General features: G+C 48.6%; 1 protein-coding gene across 3 annotated transcripts in view; it reads left to right on the top strand.

Moving 5' to 3' along the window:
* asip1 (agouti signaling protein 1) overlaps positions 1-16606 on the top strand; it is a 105630-nt gene that overhangs the window by 35396 nt on the left and 53628 nt on the right. For all 3 annotated transcript variants that reach the window (XM_038803736.1, XM_038803737.1, XM_038803739.1), the window contains one exon: positions 2515-2690. In XM_038803736.1, coding sequence (XP_038659664.1) covers positions 2531-2690 — 160 coding nt within the window. In that variant the 5' untranslated portion in view covers positions 2515-2530. The remainder of the gene's footprint in view (positions 1-2514; positions 2691-16606) is intronic.

Genomic DNA, 16606 nt, shown 5'->3' on the forward strand with positions numbered 1-16606 from the left:
GGTGTTTAACAAGGCGAGGGACAATGGAGTGCTACCCCTGACGATGTCGCAAGCCACCATCTCGCTGATATTAAAACGGGATAAGGATCCGGATATTTGTGGGTCCTATAGGCCAATCTCCCTGATTAATGTGGACGCTAAACTGCTGGCCAAGATCCTGGCGTCCAGAATCGAAGACTGCGTACCGGACGTAATTGTGGAGGACCAAACGGGGTTTGTTAAGGGCAGGCAGCTGGTAGCCAATCTAAGGAGGTTTCTCAATGTGATTATGATGCCCCCCGAGGGCAGAGAGGTGGAGGTAGTGTGGCAATGGATGCCGAAAAGGCTTTCGACCGGGTGGAGTGGGACTATTTATGGAAGGTGCTGGGACGGTTTGGGTTTGGAGAAGGCTTTGTGGACTGGGTTAAACTGCTATATCAGGCCCCGGAGGCTAGTGTAAGGACGAAATCTGAGTATTTTAGACTACAACGCGGGACAAGACAGGGATGCCCCCTCCCTCCACTGCTGTTTGCATTGGCCATGGAACTGCTGGCAATCGCTCTGAGAGTGGCAAGGGGATGGAAGGGAATGGTCAGGGGGGGATAGAACACAAGGTCTCGCTCTATGCAGATGTCCTGCTTTTGTGTCAGATCCAGCGGCAGGGATGGACGAGATTATGGAAATCCTAGGGGAATTTGGCCGGTTTTCGGGCTACAAGTTGAACATGGCAAAAAGCGAGATGTTTGTGGTGCAGGTGGGTGGTCAGGAGAATAGGCTGAGGGAGCTACCATTTAGGCTGGTTGGGGAAAGTTTTAGATATTTAGGGATATAAGTGGCGCGTGACTGGGGTAAGATACATAAGTTGAACTTGTCTAGGCTGGTGGAGCAAATGAGGAGCGCGTTTCGGAAGTGGGATGCGCTCCCGCTGTCACTAGTGGGGAGAGTACAGACGGTGAAGATGACGATCCTCCTGAGATTCCTGTTTATTTTTCAGTGTCTCCCGATTTTCATTCCGCAGTCCTTCTTTAAAAGAATCAATAAAATCATCCTGGGATTTGTTTGGGCGGGGAGGTCCCCGCAAGTAAAGAGGGGGATGCTGGAACGGAACCGTAGCGAGGAGGGACTGACGTTGCCGAACCTCAGCAACTACTACTGGGCGGCTAACATGGCCATGATAAGGAAATGGATGGTGGGTACGGGGTCGGTTTGGGAGTGGATGGAGGCTGCTTTGTGTAGGGGCACCAGCTTGGCAGCCCTGGTCACGGTTCCCCTGCCACTCCCCCCAGCCAGGTACTCCACCAGCCCTATAGTGGTGGCGGCTCTGCGGATTTAGGGCCAATGGAGGAAGCACGCGGGAGAAGTGGGAGCGTCGGTCTGGTCCCCAATATGTGACAACCAGCGATTTGCCCCGGGGAAGATGTATGGTGGGTTTCGAGCATGGCGGAGGGCGGGGGTGGGAAGGATGGGTGTCTTGTTCCTGGAGGGGAGCTTCGCGAACATGAGGGCGTGGAGGAGAAGTTTGGGCTGGCGAAGGGGAATGACTTTCAGTACATGCAGGTGCGGGATTTCGTACGTAGACAGGTCCTGTCCTTTCCACGCCTTCCACCAAGGGGGATCCAGGACAGGGTAGTTTCCAGGGGGGAGGTAGGAGAGGGGAGAGTCTCAGATATTTATAAGAAGCTGATGGGAGCGCAGGACACAGGGACCGAGGAACTGAAACTCAAGTGGAAGGAGGAGCTTGGTGGGGAGTTGGAGGGAGGTGTGTGGGCAGACGCTCTGAGAAGGGTAAATGCAACCGCAACATGTGCCAGGCTCGGCCTGATTCAGTTCAAGGTGGTTCACCGGGCCCACATGATGGTGGCCCAGATGAGCAAATTCTTTGGGCTGGAGGACAAGTGTGCTAGATGTGGGGGAGGACCAGCGAACCATGTCCACATGTTCTGGGCGTGTCCAAAACTCGGGATACTGGCAGGGATTTGTGGACGTCATGTCCCGGGTACTGAAAACAAGGGTGGCGATTTTTGGGGTGTCGGAAGACCCGGGAGTCCAGGAGGATATAGAGGCCGGCATTGTGGCCTTTGCTTCCCTGATAGCCCAGCGATGAATACTGTTGGCCTGGAGGGACTCAAAGCTGCCTAAGACCGAAGTATGGCTGTCGGACATGGCAAGCTTTCTCGGCTTGGAAAAAAATCAAGTTCGCCTTACGAGGATCACTATCGGGGTTCGCCCGGAGGTGGCAACCATTCATCGACTTCGTCGCGGGGAACTAATCATCAGCGGGGGGTGGGGGGTGGGGGGTGGGGGATAGAATAGTGTAGAGTAGGGGGAAGAATAGGCGGGTCTATTTGCGAGAGTGGTACTGTTATTTGCACTATGTTTTTTGTAATTGGTATTTGCACACTAATGTATACTGTTACTGTTTACAATGCCAAAAATACCTCAATAAAATTGTCTGTTTAAAAAAAAAGAAAATATGTTGCCATCTTTGTTGAAGATGCACAAGTAATAAACTGTTTTATTTTATCTATTCTTTAGTTCTCCAACATTCAAGATGGCTAGGGCTATGTACTTATGCTGGATTCTCCAATACACCTGTTGCCTCCTTGTATACTCACATCTAGTTATGGAAGAAAAATACCCAGATACTCTACAAAGCAAGAATATTTCTGATCCTGAGAAGCTCTCCAAGTACACTGGCATCTCCATAGTAGGTCAGTCAAGAGATTGTTTAATACCTCAGTGATGTTGGGGGGTGGGGTGGGGATATGAGATGGGGCAAAGAAATTTATTCAAATGAGTTGCATTTAAACTGAGGTTCAAGCAGTTAATGGAGGTTTTGAAAATCACTTGTATATGAATGAGTAATTAAGTTAGTTTGTTTAAAATTTCAGCATTCTACTGTTAAAGAGGTCTCCTGAAATTGTCTGCTCTATCATAACAGAATTGACATGCAGAAGTTACGATGAGCTCTGAACTTGGTGCTTAAAATAATGATTCCAATTTGCTTCATATATCATTTAAATAATTCAATTAGCTTTCAACCTCTGCCAGGGAAGTTGCTGACTTGGTTAGTAAATAAAACTCTCGTCTGCAATTTCCTTGGGGATTCTGCCAATCAGCCACAGTAGCTTCAAAACTCTGAATATTTGGATTACGTACATAAATCAAATTAGTCTAAAATGTGTTACAGGCAAACTCTCAGAAGTTAAGTTGCTGGGAATCCCACTCTGAAAGCAGAAATTGAATTTCCATATGTCCTTGGATACTAATAAAAATCCCATCCTAAACCATGGGCACGATTCTCCGCTCCCCAGGCCGGGTGGGAAAATCGTGGGAGGGCCGTTCTGGCACCCCCCGCGATTCTCCCACCCCCTCCAAAATGGCATGTTGCGTTTTGCGACACGCTGCTCGGAGAATCGGAGCTTGCCGTTTTTCCCGGCGACCGGCGATTCTCCGGCCCGAATGGGCCGAGCGGCCTGACGACCCCGACGGGTCCATGCCGGCAGCAGCCACACCTGGTCACTGCTGGCGTGAACAGCGCGCGACAGGTAAGTGTGGGGCCTGTGGGGGGCGGAGAGGGGATCGAGCACCACGGGCGTGCTCGGGAGGGGACTGGCCCGCGATCGGTGCCCACCGATCATCGGGCCGGCGTCTGTAAACGACGCACTCTTCCCCTCCGCCGCCCCTCAAGGTCAAGCTGCCACGTCTTAGCCCCCGGGGTGCTGCTCCTAGCCCCCGGGGTGGGGGGGGGGGGGGGGAATAGGGGGCGAGGAGCGGTTCCGACGCTGGAGTGAAACACTCCGGGTTTCACTCCGGCATCGGCCGTTGCGGAGAATTTCACCCCATAGCTTTAGTTGGACTGGGCAGCCTTAAGGTTCCATCAGGAGTACCCTCTATGGCAGTGGTCATGAAAATCAGAACAGGAAGGGACGAAAAGTAAGACTAAACCAAGAAATTCTTATAAAGGAATGGAGATGTGGTGGTGTAGCAGTACTGTCGCTGGACTAGTAATCCAGAGACCCAAAGTAATGCTCTAGGGAGTCTGGTTCTAATCACACCGCAACAGATGGTAGAATTTAAACTCAACAAAACATCTGGAATTAAAATGATGATGATGGAACCATTGTTGATTGCCATAAAAATCCACTGGACCACTAATATACTTTAGTGGTGCCCTGGGAGGCCTCAGTATCAACTCTGGACCCCATCACGTCACATGGCACTGTCTTCTGATTACCACATACCATTCCCCCTCAGCTGATGAATTTGTACTCCTCCATGCTGAACTCCACTGCACTTAGATTGGGGGCAGAATGTACTCTTGGCAGGGTAGTTCAATATCCATCACCAAGAGTGGCTCGGTAGTACCACCACAGACCAAGACAACTGGGTCCTAAAGGACATAGCTGCTAGACTGGAACTGGGGTATGTGGTGAAGGAACCAACAAAAGGGAAAAACATACTTGATCTCATCCTCACCAACCTGCCTGCCGCAAATGCAGCTGTCCATGACAGTATCGATAGGAGTGTTCACCTCATAATCCTTGTGGAATCAAAGTCCAGGATACCCTCCATCGTGTTGTGTGGCACTATCATTGTGCTAAATGGGATACAGCAAGAAGTCTTACGCCAGGTTAAAGTCCAACAGGTTTGTTTCGAATCACTAGCTTTCGGAGAGCAGCTCTTCATCAGGTGAATGAAGAGGTGGGTTCCACAAACACATATATCGACAAATTTAATGATGCAATGACTTTGAACAGATCTAGCAATTCAAGAATGGGGACCCATGAGGTGCTGTGGGCCATCAACAACAGCAGGATTGTACAACAGCGAAGGAGCAGTAAATTGTGGAGAAGTTCCAGCCCTACGAGAGGGCCGAGGTTCAGGAATTCTGTGACCACGGCAGCAAGCTGGAGTGAATGACAGCCCATTACCTGGACAGGCCCTGCAAGAAGCTGCACTTTAGGTGAATTATTAATCGTCAAACAGACAAGATGCTGGGAGATTATTCTTTCCTCAATACTTGTTTCCACATGGACGCATTTAAATACATTCGCTATAAGGCTGAAGTATTTGCAACAATCTTCAGGCAGAAATGGTGAATGGATGATCCAGCTCAGCCTCCTCCAGAGTTCTCCAGCATCACAGATGTCAGTCTTCAGCCAACTTGATTCACTCCACATGATATCAAGAAACAGTTGAAGGCACTGCATACTGCAAAGGCTATGGGCCCTGACAATATTCTGGAAATAGTCCCGAAGACTTGTGCTCCAGAACTTACCATGTCCCTCGGCAAGCTGTTCCAGTACAGCTACAACATAGGAATCTACCTGGCAATGTAGAGAATTGCCCAGGTATGTCCTGTGCACAAAAAGCAGGACAAATCCCACCCAACCAATTACCTATCAGTCTACTCTCAATCAGTAAAGTGATGGAAGGCTTAATCAACAGCACTATCATGCGGCGCTTACTCACCCATAACCAATTCACTGACTCTCAGTTTGAGGGTTATCAAGTTCACTCAGCTCTTGACCCATTACAAACATGGACAGAAAGGCTAAATGCCAGGGGTCAAATGAGAGTGACTTCCCTTGACATCAAGGCAGAATTGAACCGAGTATGGCATGAAGGAGCTCTAGCTAAACAAGAGTAAATGGGAACCGGGGGAAAACACTCCACTGGTTGGAGACATACCTGACATAAAGGAAGATGGCTGTGGTGGTTGGAGGTCAATCAAATCAGCTCCAGGAGATCACTGCAGGAGTTCCTTGGGGTACTGTCCTAGGCCCAACCATCTTCTGCTGCATCATCAATGACATTCATCCCGTCATAAGGCCAGAAACGGGGATGTTCGCTGAAGACTGCACATTGTTCAGTACCATTCACAACTCCTTAAGGTACTGAAGTACTCCATGTCCAAATGAAGCAACGCTTGGACAATATCCAGGCTTGGGCTGATAAGTGCCAGGTAATGACCATCTCCAACAAGAGAGGATCTAATCATTACCCCTTGACATTCATTGGTATTACGATCACGGAATCCCCCATTATCAACATCCTGTTGGTTAGCATTGACCAGAAAATGAACTGGAGTAGCCATATTAGGCCATAAGACATAGGAGCAGAATTAGGCCACTCCGCCCATTGTGTCTGCTCCGCCATCCAATCATGGCTGACATTTTTGTCATCACTATTCTCCTGCCTTCTCCCCATAACCCCTGATCCCCTTATTAATCAAGAACCTATCTATTTCTGTCTTAAAGACACTCAGTGATTTGGCCTCCACAGCCTTCTGTGGCAAAGAGTTCCACAGATTCACCACCCTCTGGCTGAAGAAATTCTTCCTCATCTCTGTTTTAAAGGATCGTCCCTTTAATCTGAGATGGTGTCCTCTAGTTCTAGTTTTTCCTTCAAGTGGAAACATCCACTCCACATCCATTCTATCCAGGCCTCGCAGTATCCTGTAAGTTTCAATAAGTACCCCTCATCCTTCTAAACTCCAATGAGTACAGACCCAGAGTCCTCAACTATTCCTTATACGACAAGCTCTTCATTCTAGGGATCATTCTTGTGAACCTCCTCTGGACCTTTTCCAAGTCCAGCACATCCTTCCTTAGATATGGTGCTTAAAACTGCTCACAATACGGGGGGGGGGGGCTGGTTTAGCACACGGCTAAATCGCTGGCTTTGAAAGCAGACAAGTGCAGGCCAGCAGCACGGTTCAATTCCCATACCATCTGAACAGGCGCCGGAATGTGGCAACTAGGTGCTTTTCACAGTAACTTCATTTGAAGCCTACTTGTGACAATAAGCGATTTTTCATTTTCATTTTTCAAATGGGGTCTGACGAGAACCTTATACAGCCTCAGAAGTACATCCCTGCTCTTGTATTCTAGCCCTCTTGACATGAATGCTAACATTACATTTGCCTTCTTAACTGCCGACTGAACCTGCACGTTAACCTTAAGAGAATCATGAACAAGGACTTCCAAGTCCCTTTATGCTTCTGATTTCCTAAGCATTTCCCGATTTAGAAAATAGTCTATGCCTCCATTTCTCCTTCCAAATTGCATAACCTCACACTTTTCCACATTGTATTTCATTTTCCACACATTGCCCGCTCTCCTAGCCTGTCCAAATCCTTCTGCAGCCCCTTGCTTCCTCAAAACTACCTGTCCCTCTACAGATCTTTGTATCATCTGCAAACTTGGCAACAGTGCCTTCAGTCCCTCCTTCCAGATCATTAATGTATATTGTGAAAAGTTGTGGTCCTAGCCCAGACACCTGAGACACACCACTAGTCACCGGCTGCCATGCTGAAAAAGATTCCTTTATTCCCACTCTCTGCCTTCTGCCAGTCAGCCAATCCTCTATCCATGCCAGGATCTTACCCGTAACACCATGGGCTCTTAACTTATTTAACAAGCTCCTATGCGGCACCTTGTCAAAGACCTTCTGGTAATCTAAATAAATCACGCCAACTGGTTCTCCTTTGTCTAACTTCCTTGTTACTTCCTCATAGAACTCTAACAGATTTGTCAGACATGACCTCCCTTTGACAAAGCCGTGCTGACTCAGTCCTATTTTACCATACACTTCCAAGTACTCCGCGATCTCATCTTTAATAACGGATTCTAAAATCTTACCAATGACCAAAGTCAGGCTAACCGGCTTATAATTTCACATCGTCTGCCTCCCTCCCTTCTTAAACAGTGGTGTTACGTTAACCACTTTCCAGTCCTCTGGGACCCTTCCTGCCTCTAGTGATTCCTGAAAGATCACCACCCACGCCTCCACAATCTCCTCAGCTATCTCTTTTAGGATCCTGGGATGTAGTCCATCTGGTCCTGGTAACTTATCCATCTTCAGACTTTCAGTTTCCCCAGAACCTTCTCCTTAGTGATGACCACTGCACTCACCTGTGCCCCCGATTCTCCTGGAACTCTGGCATCCCATTGGTGTCTTCCACCGTGAAGACTGATCCAAAGTATTTGGTTTGTCTGCCATCTCTTTCTTTCCTATTATTACTTCTCCAGCCACGGTTTTCCAGTGGTCCAATGTCTATTCTTTCCTCTCTTCTACCCTTTATATATTGAAAGAAACTCTTCCTATCTTCTTTTATATTACTAGCTAGCTTGCACTCATATTTCATCTTCTCTCCCCTTATTGCTTTTTTAGTTGTCCTCGCTCACTTTAAAGGATTCCCAATCCTCTGGCTTCCCACTAATCCTCGCCACATTGTATGCTTTTTCCTTTGCTTTTATGCTGTCCTTGACTTCCCTCGTCAACCATGGATGCCTTGTCCTGCCCTGAGCATGTTTCCTCCTCCTTGGGATGAATTTATGCTGTGCGTCCCTGCTAGGCTCCTTTTCCAATGAACTCTGGCCAGCTCCTCCCTCATGTCTTTGTCTTATTTAATTGTAATACCGTTACATTGACTCCAGCTTCTCCCTCTCAAACTGCAGGGTAAATTCTATCATATTGTGGTCACTGCTCCCTTAGGGTTCCTTCACCTTAAGATCCCTAATCAAGTCTGCCTCATTACACATCACCAAATCCAGAATTGCCTGTTCCCTAGTGGGCTCTACCACAAGCTGCTCCAAAAAACATCTCTTAAACATTCCACAAATTTATTTTCTTGGGATTCACTACCAACCTGATTTTCCCAGTCCACGTGCATATTGAAGTCCCCCGTGATTATTGTGATATTGCCTTTTTTATTAATTCTGTGGCTCCCAGGGCAGATCAAAGGCTAGGAATCCTACAGCGAGTAACTCACCTCATGGCCACCCAAACCTTGTCCACCATCTACAAGGCACAAGTCAGGAGTATAATGGAATACTCCCCACCTGCCTGGATGAGCGCAGCTCCAACAACTGCCAGGAAGTTTGACATCATGCAGGACAAAACAGCCTGCTTGATTGCTCCCCCTTCCACAAACATTCACTCCCTCCACCACTGAGAAACAGTGTAAGCTGTGGTACCATCTACATGATGTACTGCAGGAACTCACCAAGGTTCCTTCAGCAACACCTGCCGAACCCAGGATCACTACCATTCAAAAGGACAAGAGCAGCAGATACCTGGGAATACCATCACTTGATCCTTTCCCTCCAAGTCATTCACTATTCTAGCTTGGAAATATATCACTGTTCCTTCACTCCTGCGGGGTCATAATATTGGAACTCCCCCCCCCCCCCCCCCAACAGTACTTTGGGTGTACCTACACCTCAGGAACTGCAATGGTTCAAGAAGGCACATCTCACCACCTTCTGAAGATGAAATGAAATGAAAATCGCTTATTGTCACTTCAAATTAAGTTACTGTGAAAAGCCCCTAGTTGCCACATTCTGGCACCTGTTCAGGGAGGCTGGTACGGGAATTAAACCATGCTGCTGGCCTGCCTTGGTCTGCTTTAACAGCCAGCCCTGTGCTAAACCAAGTTTCCTTTGTTCCTCAGAACTTCCCTGTGTCAGACCTTTCACAGTATACTTCCTTGTCAAATTACTCTTTCCAAACACCTCACACTTTTCAGGGTTAAATTCCATCTGTCACTTTTCTGCCCATTTGACCATCACATCTATATCTTCCTATAACCTAAGACATAACCTAACCGTTAACCACCCAGCCAATCTTTCATAAAGGATATCCCTCGGCTAAAGAGAATTCACGAGGGCCTGGAAGAGAAAAAATGGCGCACGGCTTGCATTGTGGTCAGCGGAGCTCCTGAAGAAATTTATTGCAACTGAAGTCAGGATGCAGAGATTAGCGACTCCGGAGGACCTTACTAGGGCTGTAGAAGCCATAAAAACGGCCCTGGAGAGAATATATTGGATTCTGGGGTCACAGAGGGTGACGATCCAGAAGATAAAAAAAAGCAGCGACCGACCACAAGGATCAGATTGCCTCGTTAAAGGCCGAGGTTATGGTAATTGCGGAGGCGCCGAAAAAGCTGACAATCTAGGAATCCGCTCTTGCAGTCAGAATTAAAGGATCGTGGGTCTACATAAAGGCCCAACGGTACGATTGCTATGGAATTTGTGCCTAAATGTTTGTGGAGCTGGTGGGGGAAGGAATCTTTGACCACCCTCCCTGAGTGGATCATGCTGATCGGTTGCTGGGAAGAAAGTCGAAGGCAGGAGAATAACCACTTACAATCATTGTGATGCTGCACCGATACCTCGGCAAGGGGAAAATCCTGAAATGGCCCAAGGAGACCCGTAAATGTTCCTGACACACAGACCGTGTCTTCCAGGACCTGGGAGCAGAGCTGGCCAAGAGAAGGGTTAGTTTTAATAAAGTCAAAGCTGTTCTTTTTAAGAACATAATTCAATTTGGCATTTTATACCCGAAATGTTTGTGGGTAACATATGGCAGGAAGGAACATTACTTTGACACGGAGAAGGAGTCAAACAAATTTATAAAAGATCATGGTTTAGGAGACACATGAGGACGCTGGTCTTTGGATGGATTTACCTATGAGACCAAAATGTTATTATTCTCAGGGGGGGATTGCTGCTATTACTGTTGTTATTCACATTATGCTGTTTATAAATAGTCATAGTATCTTTCAGCGTTTACCGTCGCTGTTATTCAATTAATATTGATTATATGGAGTTTTAGAGTTTAAGTATTTTCTGTAGTTTTCTATTATTCATTCCGTACTGTTTATATGTAATTATAGAGCCTTATAGTATTCACCACTGTTGTTGTTTATTTTGCACTGTTGATACATAGCTGAAATGTTTTGCAACATTTTGCTCCCTCATGTGGGAGGTTCAAATTATCGAGGTCAAAAATCTGTTTGGAGTTTTGTTAGGTGCGCGGGGGATGAGGGAGGGAAAGCAACAACTTACCCGTTGAATAGTGCGGGTTAGTAGTGATGGGGAAGAGGGGAGCACTTAGAAATATTGGTTTTAAGGAAGCTTTTTTTTAAACCTTGGGTGGGAGTCACCAGCTGGCAGAAATGCTGGTGGATAAATGGAAGTGAAGTGGGGGAAAATTGGTTACGGGGAGCGGGGGGTTTAATTTTTGTGGTTATTCTTTATTTAGTTTGGGTGGGGCAATAAACATGGCGTGGTGGGTATTTCTCTGGGAGAGATTGGGGGAGGGGCTAATGGCATTGAAGGATTTTTGATGGAGTCATTGTGTGGAGGGGATAGATGCAAACACGTTGACGGGACCTGGAAGACGGTTCAGTCAGGGGCCGAGGAGAGCTCATTGAGTTCTGGATATGGCTGATTGGGCTGCCGGGGAGGAGGAGGTGTGACCCGCCCCTCAGTCAGACTGATTTTGTAGAATGTGAGAGGATTGAACGGTAACGATCAAGAGGTCAAAAGTTTGAAGGCAGACATGGTGCAAGAAACTCACCTTAAGATCAAAGGTCAAGTGAGGGTGAGGAAGGGATGGGTGGGAATTGGACTCTTAGCAAAACGGTGGGGTTCACAGCAAGCAACATAGTGGGAGATCCGGGGGTAGGTGCGTGATGGTGTGTGGCAGATTGGAAGGCACACCCATTGTTTTCGCGAATATCTATGCTCCCAAATGGGACACAGACTTTGTGAAATAGCTGTTGGCTAAGATCCCGGATTTAGATACACATCGGTTGATCATGGGTGGGGATTTCAATACGTGCTTGATCCTGTCTTGGACCGGTCGTGTTCCAAGACTCAGAAGATGTCCAGGGTGGCAAAAGAACTATTAGGGTTCATGGAGAAGATGGGGGGTGAACCCTTGGCAGTTTGTACACCCGACAGTGAAAGAGTTTGCTTTTTTCTCATATGTATATCAGATGTAGTCCCGTATCGATTTTTAACATTATGGATAAGTTGTTGCTGTTAGGGGTGGTAGGTTGGGAATATTCGGCGATTATAGTATAAGATCATGCACCACACATTCTGGGTCTGTGAACGGAGAAGGGAGTATCTGAACAACCGCAGTGGAGGTTGAATGTAGGCTGACTGGCAGACAAGGGTGTTTGTGCAAAGATTGAAGCAGCTATGGGCTCCTTCATTGAGACCAACAAAATACTTTGGGAGGCATTGAAGGTTGTAGTCAGGGGCGAGCTGATCTTGATTAATGCTCATAAAGACAAAATGGAAAGGAGGGCAAGGATGAGACTGATGGAAGCCATCTTAGCAGTTGATAGGAGGTATTCAGAGAGATCTATTAAAGGAGAGAAAGAAGCTCCAGATGGAGTTCAATCCAACATCGATGGGGAAAGCGGTGGGAAACTGCACCAGACCACGGGTATATTCTACGGACATGGAGAAATGGTCAGTCAGCTGCTTGCACACCAGTTGAGGCGACAGGTGGCAGTGAGGGAAATTGGGTGGATAAAGGACTCTGGGAGTAGGGTGGTCACTGACCCAAGGAATGTGAATTGAGCATTTGAGGCCTTCTATCAGTGACTATACAGATCGGAACCTTTAGGAAGAGGCTCAGGTATGCAAAAGTTTCTGGACAGCTGAAACTTCCCGGTTGTGTAGGAACCTATAATGTAAGGGTTGGGAGCCCCACTTGGACTGGAGGAGGTTATGGGAGGCATTGATAGAATAGCTTTCTCACAGGTAATGAGTAAAGCTCATCCAGGACAACGCAGCCCGCTTAATTGGCACCCCTTCCACAAACATTCAATCCCTCCACCACCAACACACAGTAGCAGCAGTGTGCACCATCTTCAAGATGCACTGCAGGAACTCACCAAGACATCTTCAGCAGCACCTTCCAAACTCATGACCACTACCATCTAGAAGGACAAGAGCAGCAGATGCATAGGAACACCACCAACTGGAAGTTCCCCTCTAAGCCTCTCACTATCCTGACTTGGAAATATGTTGACATTTCTTCACAGTCCCTGGGTCAAAATCTTGGAACCTCCTCCCTAACAGCACTGTGGGTGTACCTACACCACATGGCCTGCAGGGATCGAAGAATGCAACTCACCACTGCCTTCTCAAGTGCAATTGGGATTGGCCAATAAATGCTAGCCTAGCCAACGACACCCAAGTCCAATTAATGAAGAGAAAATCTTCTTTTCCTCTTTGCCTAATCTTTCTAAATGATAAGTCGTGAAACCATATTAAAGACTTGGATACAGGGATAGAAGGCTCTAGAGCCAAGTTTGCAGATAACACAAAAAGTGGGACAGTAAGTTGCAATGAGAGAATAAGAACCTTACAAATGGACATAGATTGGTTAGAAGAGTGGCTCAAAATGTGGCAGATGGAGTTTAATGTGGATAAGTGTGAAATCATGCATTTTGGTCGAAAAAATGGAAAGGCAACTTATTATCTAAATGGGGAGAGACTTTGGGGTGCTCCGATGCAGAGGGATCTGGGTGACTTTGTGCTGAGTCACAGAAAAAGAGCATTCAGGTGCAGCAGATAATAAGGAAAGCAAAATGGAATGTTGGCATTTGCAGCAAAAGGAATTAAGTATAAAGATAAGGAAGTGTTTTTGCAACTGTACAAGGCATTGGTAAGACTGCACTGGAATATTCCGCACAGTTTTGCCTTATTTGAGGAAAGATGTAATGTGGTGAATGTAATATATATATATGTATATATGATAATTCACACTGTCTTTGTAAGCGCAGTAGCGCTATCCTACCACTAGGGGGAGTAGCTCTGGGAGTACTCAGGAACTTGTACTGGGCTCCACCCTTGGCTTCGCCCATGACTCCTCCCCCTAGTGCAGCTGTATAAATACCCTTGTCCAGAGTCAGCCTGAGTTCACTAAGAGTTCATCAACGGGTAACAGGCTGGCTCTGAAGTAAGTCGATTAAAGCCTAGATTCATATCGGAAACACGTGTCTGGTGAATTGATGGTTCCATTAATTTAATCGACTTAAGAACAGTAAAGATTGATTATGGAATCGGCCCTCAAGCCTGGACACCTGGAACTCGACCCGCAGGATGCAGAGGCTAAAGAAATCTTCTCTCACTGGATCCGGTGCTTCAAGACCTACCTGGCAGAAGCAAGCCCAGCCGAAACGACAGAGGATCAGAAGCTAAATCTACTGCACGCGAGGGTGAGCCACAGAATCTCTACGCAACCAAACTCGGCCAGTTCATATATTGCGGCGCTAGCAGTTCTCGATAAAATTTATGTAAGGCCTATTAATGAAGTTTACGCTCGCCATGTGTTCACGACTCGCCGCCAGCAGCCTACAGAATCGCTCACCAAATTCTAAGGGAACTCAATAATTTGTCCAATGACTGTAATTACCAAGCGATTACCGCGGCTGAACACAGGGAACTTGCGGTACGCAATGTTTTTGTAGCGGGCCTCAGGTCTAACTATGTGCGCCAACGACTGCGGGAAAAGAGGGCCCAGGACTTAGAAACGACTGTGGAAGCTGCTACCACGATGGAGGTCTCCTTCCGCAGCCAAAACTCGTTCCCCACGGACCCTGCGACCCAATCATGGGCCCCCGACCAGCGACTCCCCCAGGCCTGTGCTACGCGGCCGGCCAGCCACTATGCTGCTCCAGCCAGCCATTACGCTGCTCCAGCCTGCCATTTCTGCGGCCAGAACCAGCACCCGCGGCAACACTGCCCGGCCCGCAACGCGACCTGCAGCAGCTGCGGGCGAAAAGGCCATTACGCAAGAGTGTGCCTCGCTAAAAGGGCCCCAGCTTCCAACTCCCCAGCGACTCGAAGTAATCGCTCCCCTCACTCGCGGGGCCCGAAACGCTGCGGCCTATGCCCCGACTCCGCCCCTCTAGCCACATGCGATCCATGGGGGCCGCCATCTTGGAAAACCTCCATCACGCGGCCGGCCACGTCCGACTCATGGGGGCCGCCATCTTGGATGCCATGTTCCTCGCCGCCCGCCACGTGCGATTCACGGGCCCAATCGGCATCTCCGCGCTCGGACAACTCTGCGGAAGAATTTGAATTTGACTATGAACTCAGAGGGCAGTCATCACGGGGCCACTCCAGCACAGCTGATCGAGCCGCTGACTACCCGCAACTCAGCGCGGTCACCCTGGACCAATCACGACCAAAGAATCTACGAAACTCGATGGCAGAGGTCCATATAAACGGGTACAAAACGCCATGCCTCTTCGACTCCGGGAGCACTGAGAGCTTCATACATCCAGACCTGGTAAGACGCTGTTCGCTCCCCGTTTTCCCCGCGCAGCAAACTATCTCGCTCGCTTCAGGCTCCCATTTGGTCCAGAGCCAGGGGCACACCGCCGCGACACTCAATCCGAGGCGCTAGCTACTCGAAATTCAAACTCTACGTTTTGCCCGAACTCTGCGCGGCACTCTTATTAGGCCTAGACTTCCAATGCAACCTCAAGAGCCTCACCCTCAGCTTCGGAGGGCCCCTGCCCTCACTCACGATCTGCAGCCTTGCTACGCTGCGAATTCTCCCCCCCCCCCCCCCCCCCCCCCCTCTCTCTTCGCCAATCTCACAAAGGACTGTAAACCCGAAGCCACTCGTAGCAGGCGGTATAGCCTGCAGGATAGGGTATTTGTCAGAGCAGAGGTCCGAAGGCTACTCAGTGAGGGGGTTATAGAGGCCAGCAATAGTCCCTGGAGAGCTCTGGTGGTGGTCGTTAAGACCGGGGGAAAATTCCGTATGGTGGTCGACTACAGTCAGACCATAAATAGATTTACGCTCCTCAACGCGTATCCCCATCCCAGGATTGCAGACATGGTAAACCAGATCGCCCAGTACCGGCTCTTTTCCATGGTGGATCTGAAGTCTACATACCACCAGCTCCCAATCCACCCGGAGGACCTCCACTACACGGCATTCGAGGCTGATGGCTGCCTCTTCCATTTCCTCCGGGTCCCTATCGGCGTCACTAATGGGGTCTCGGTGTTCCAACGAGCAATGGACAGAATGGTGGACCAGTACGGGCTGCGGGCCACGTTTCCGTACTTGGACAATGTCACCATCTGCGGCTATGACCAGCAGGACCACGACGCCAACCTCCACTGTTTTCTCCAGACGGCACAGAAACTGAATCTCAAGTACAACAAGGAGAAATGCGTTTTCCGCACACCAGACTAGCCATCCTCGGCTATGTCGTGGAAAACGGAGTCCTGGGCGCAGACCCGGACCTTATAGAACTCCCCCTCCCACAAGGCCCTCAAACGGTGCTTGGGCTTCTTTTCCTACTACGCCCAGTGGGTCCCTCAATATGCGGACAAAGCCCGCCCACTCTTTAGGGCCACACTATTTCCCCTGTCAGCCGAGGCACGCCAGGCCTTCGACGGCATCAAGGAGGACATCGCCAAAGCGGCCATGCGGGCGGTGGATGAATCCACCCCATTTCAGGTAGAGAGCGACGCCTCAGAGGTAGCTCTTGCAGCCACGTTAAATCAGGCAGGGAGACCAGTTGCATTTTTCTCCCGTACCCTCTCCGCTTCAGAACTCTGACACTCTTCAGTCGAGAAAGAAGCACAAACCATTGTGGAGGCTATCCGTCACTGGAGGCACTACCTCGCAGGTAGGAGGTTCACCCTCATCACCGACCAAAGATCGGTTGCCTTCATGTTCGACAACTCGCAAAGGGGCAAAATTAAAAACGACAAAATTCTGAGGTGCAGAATCGAACTCTGCACCTACAATTACGATATCAAATATCGACCCGGGAAGCTCAACGAGC

This window comes from Scyliorhinus canicula, chromosome 7 (assembly GCF_902713615.1).
Source record: "Scyliorhinus canicula chromosome 7, sScyCan1.1, whole genome shotgun sequence".
Classification (NCBI taxonomy): domain Eukaryota; kingdom Metazoa; phylum Chordata; class Chondrichthyes; order Carcharhiniformes; family Scyliorhinidae; genus Scyliorhinus; species Scyliorhinus canicula.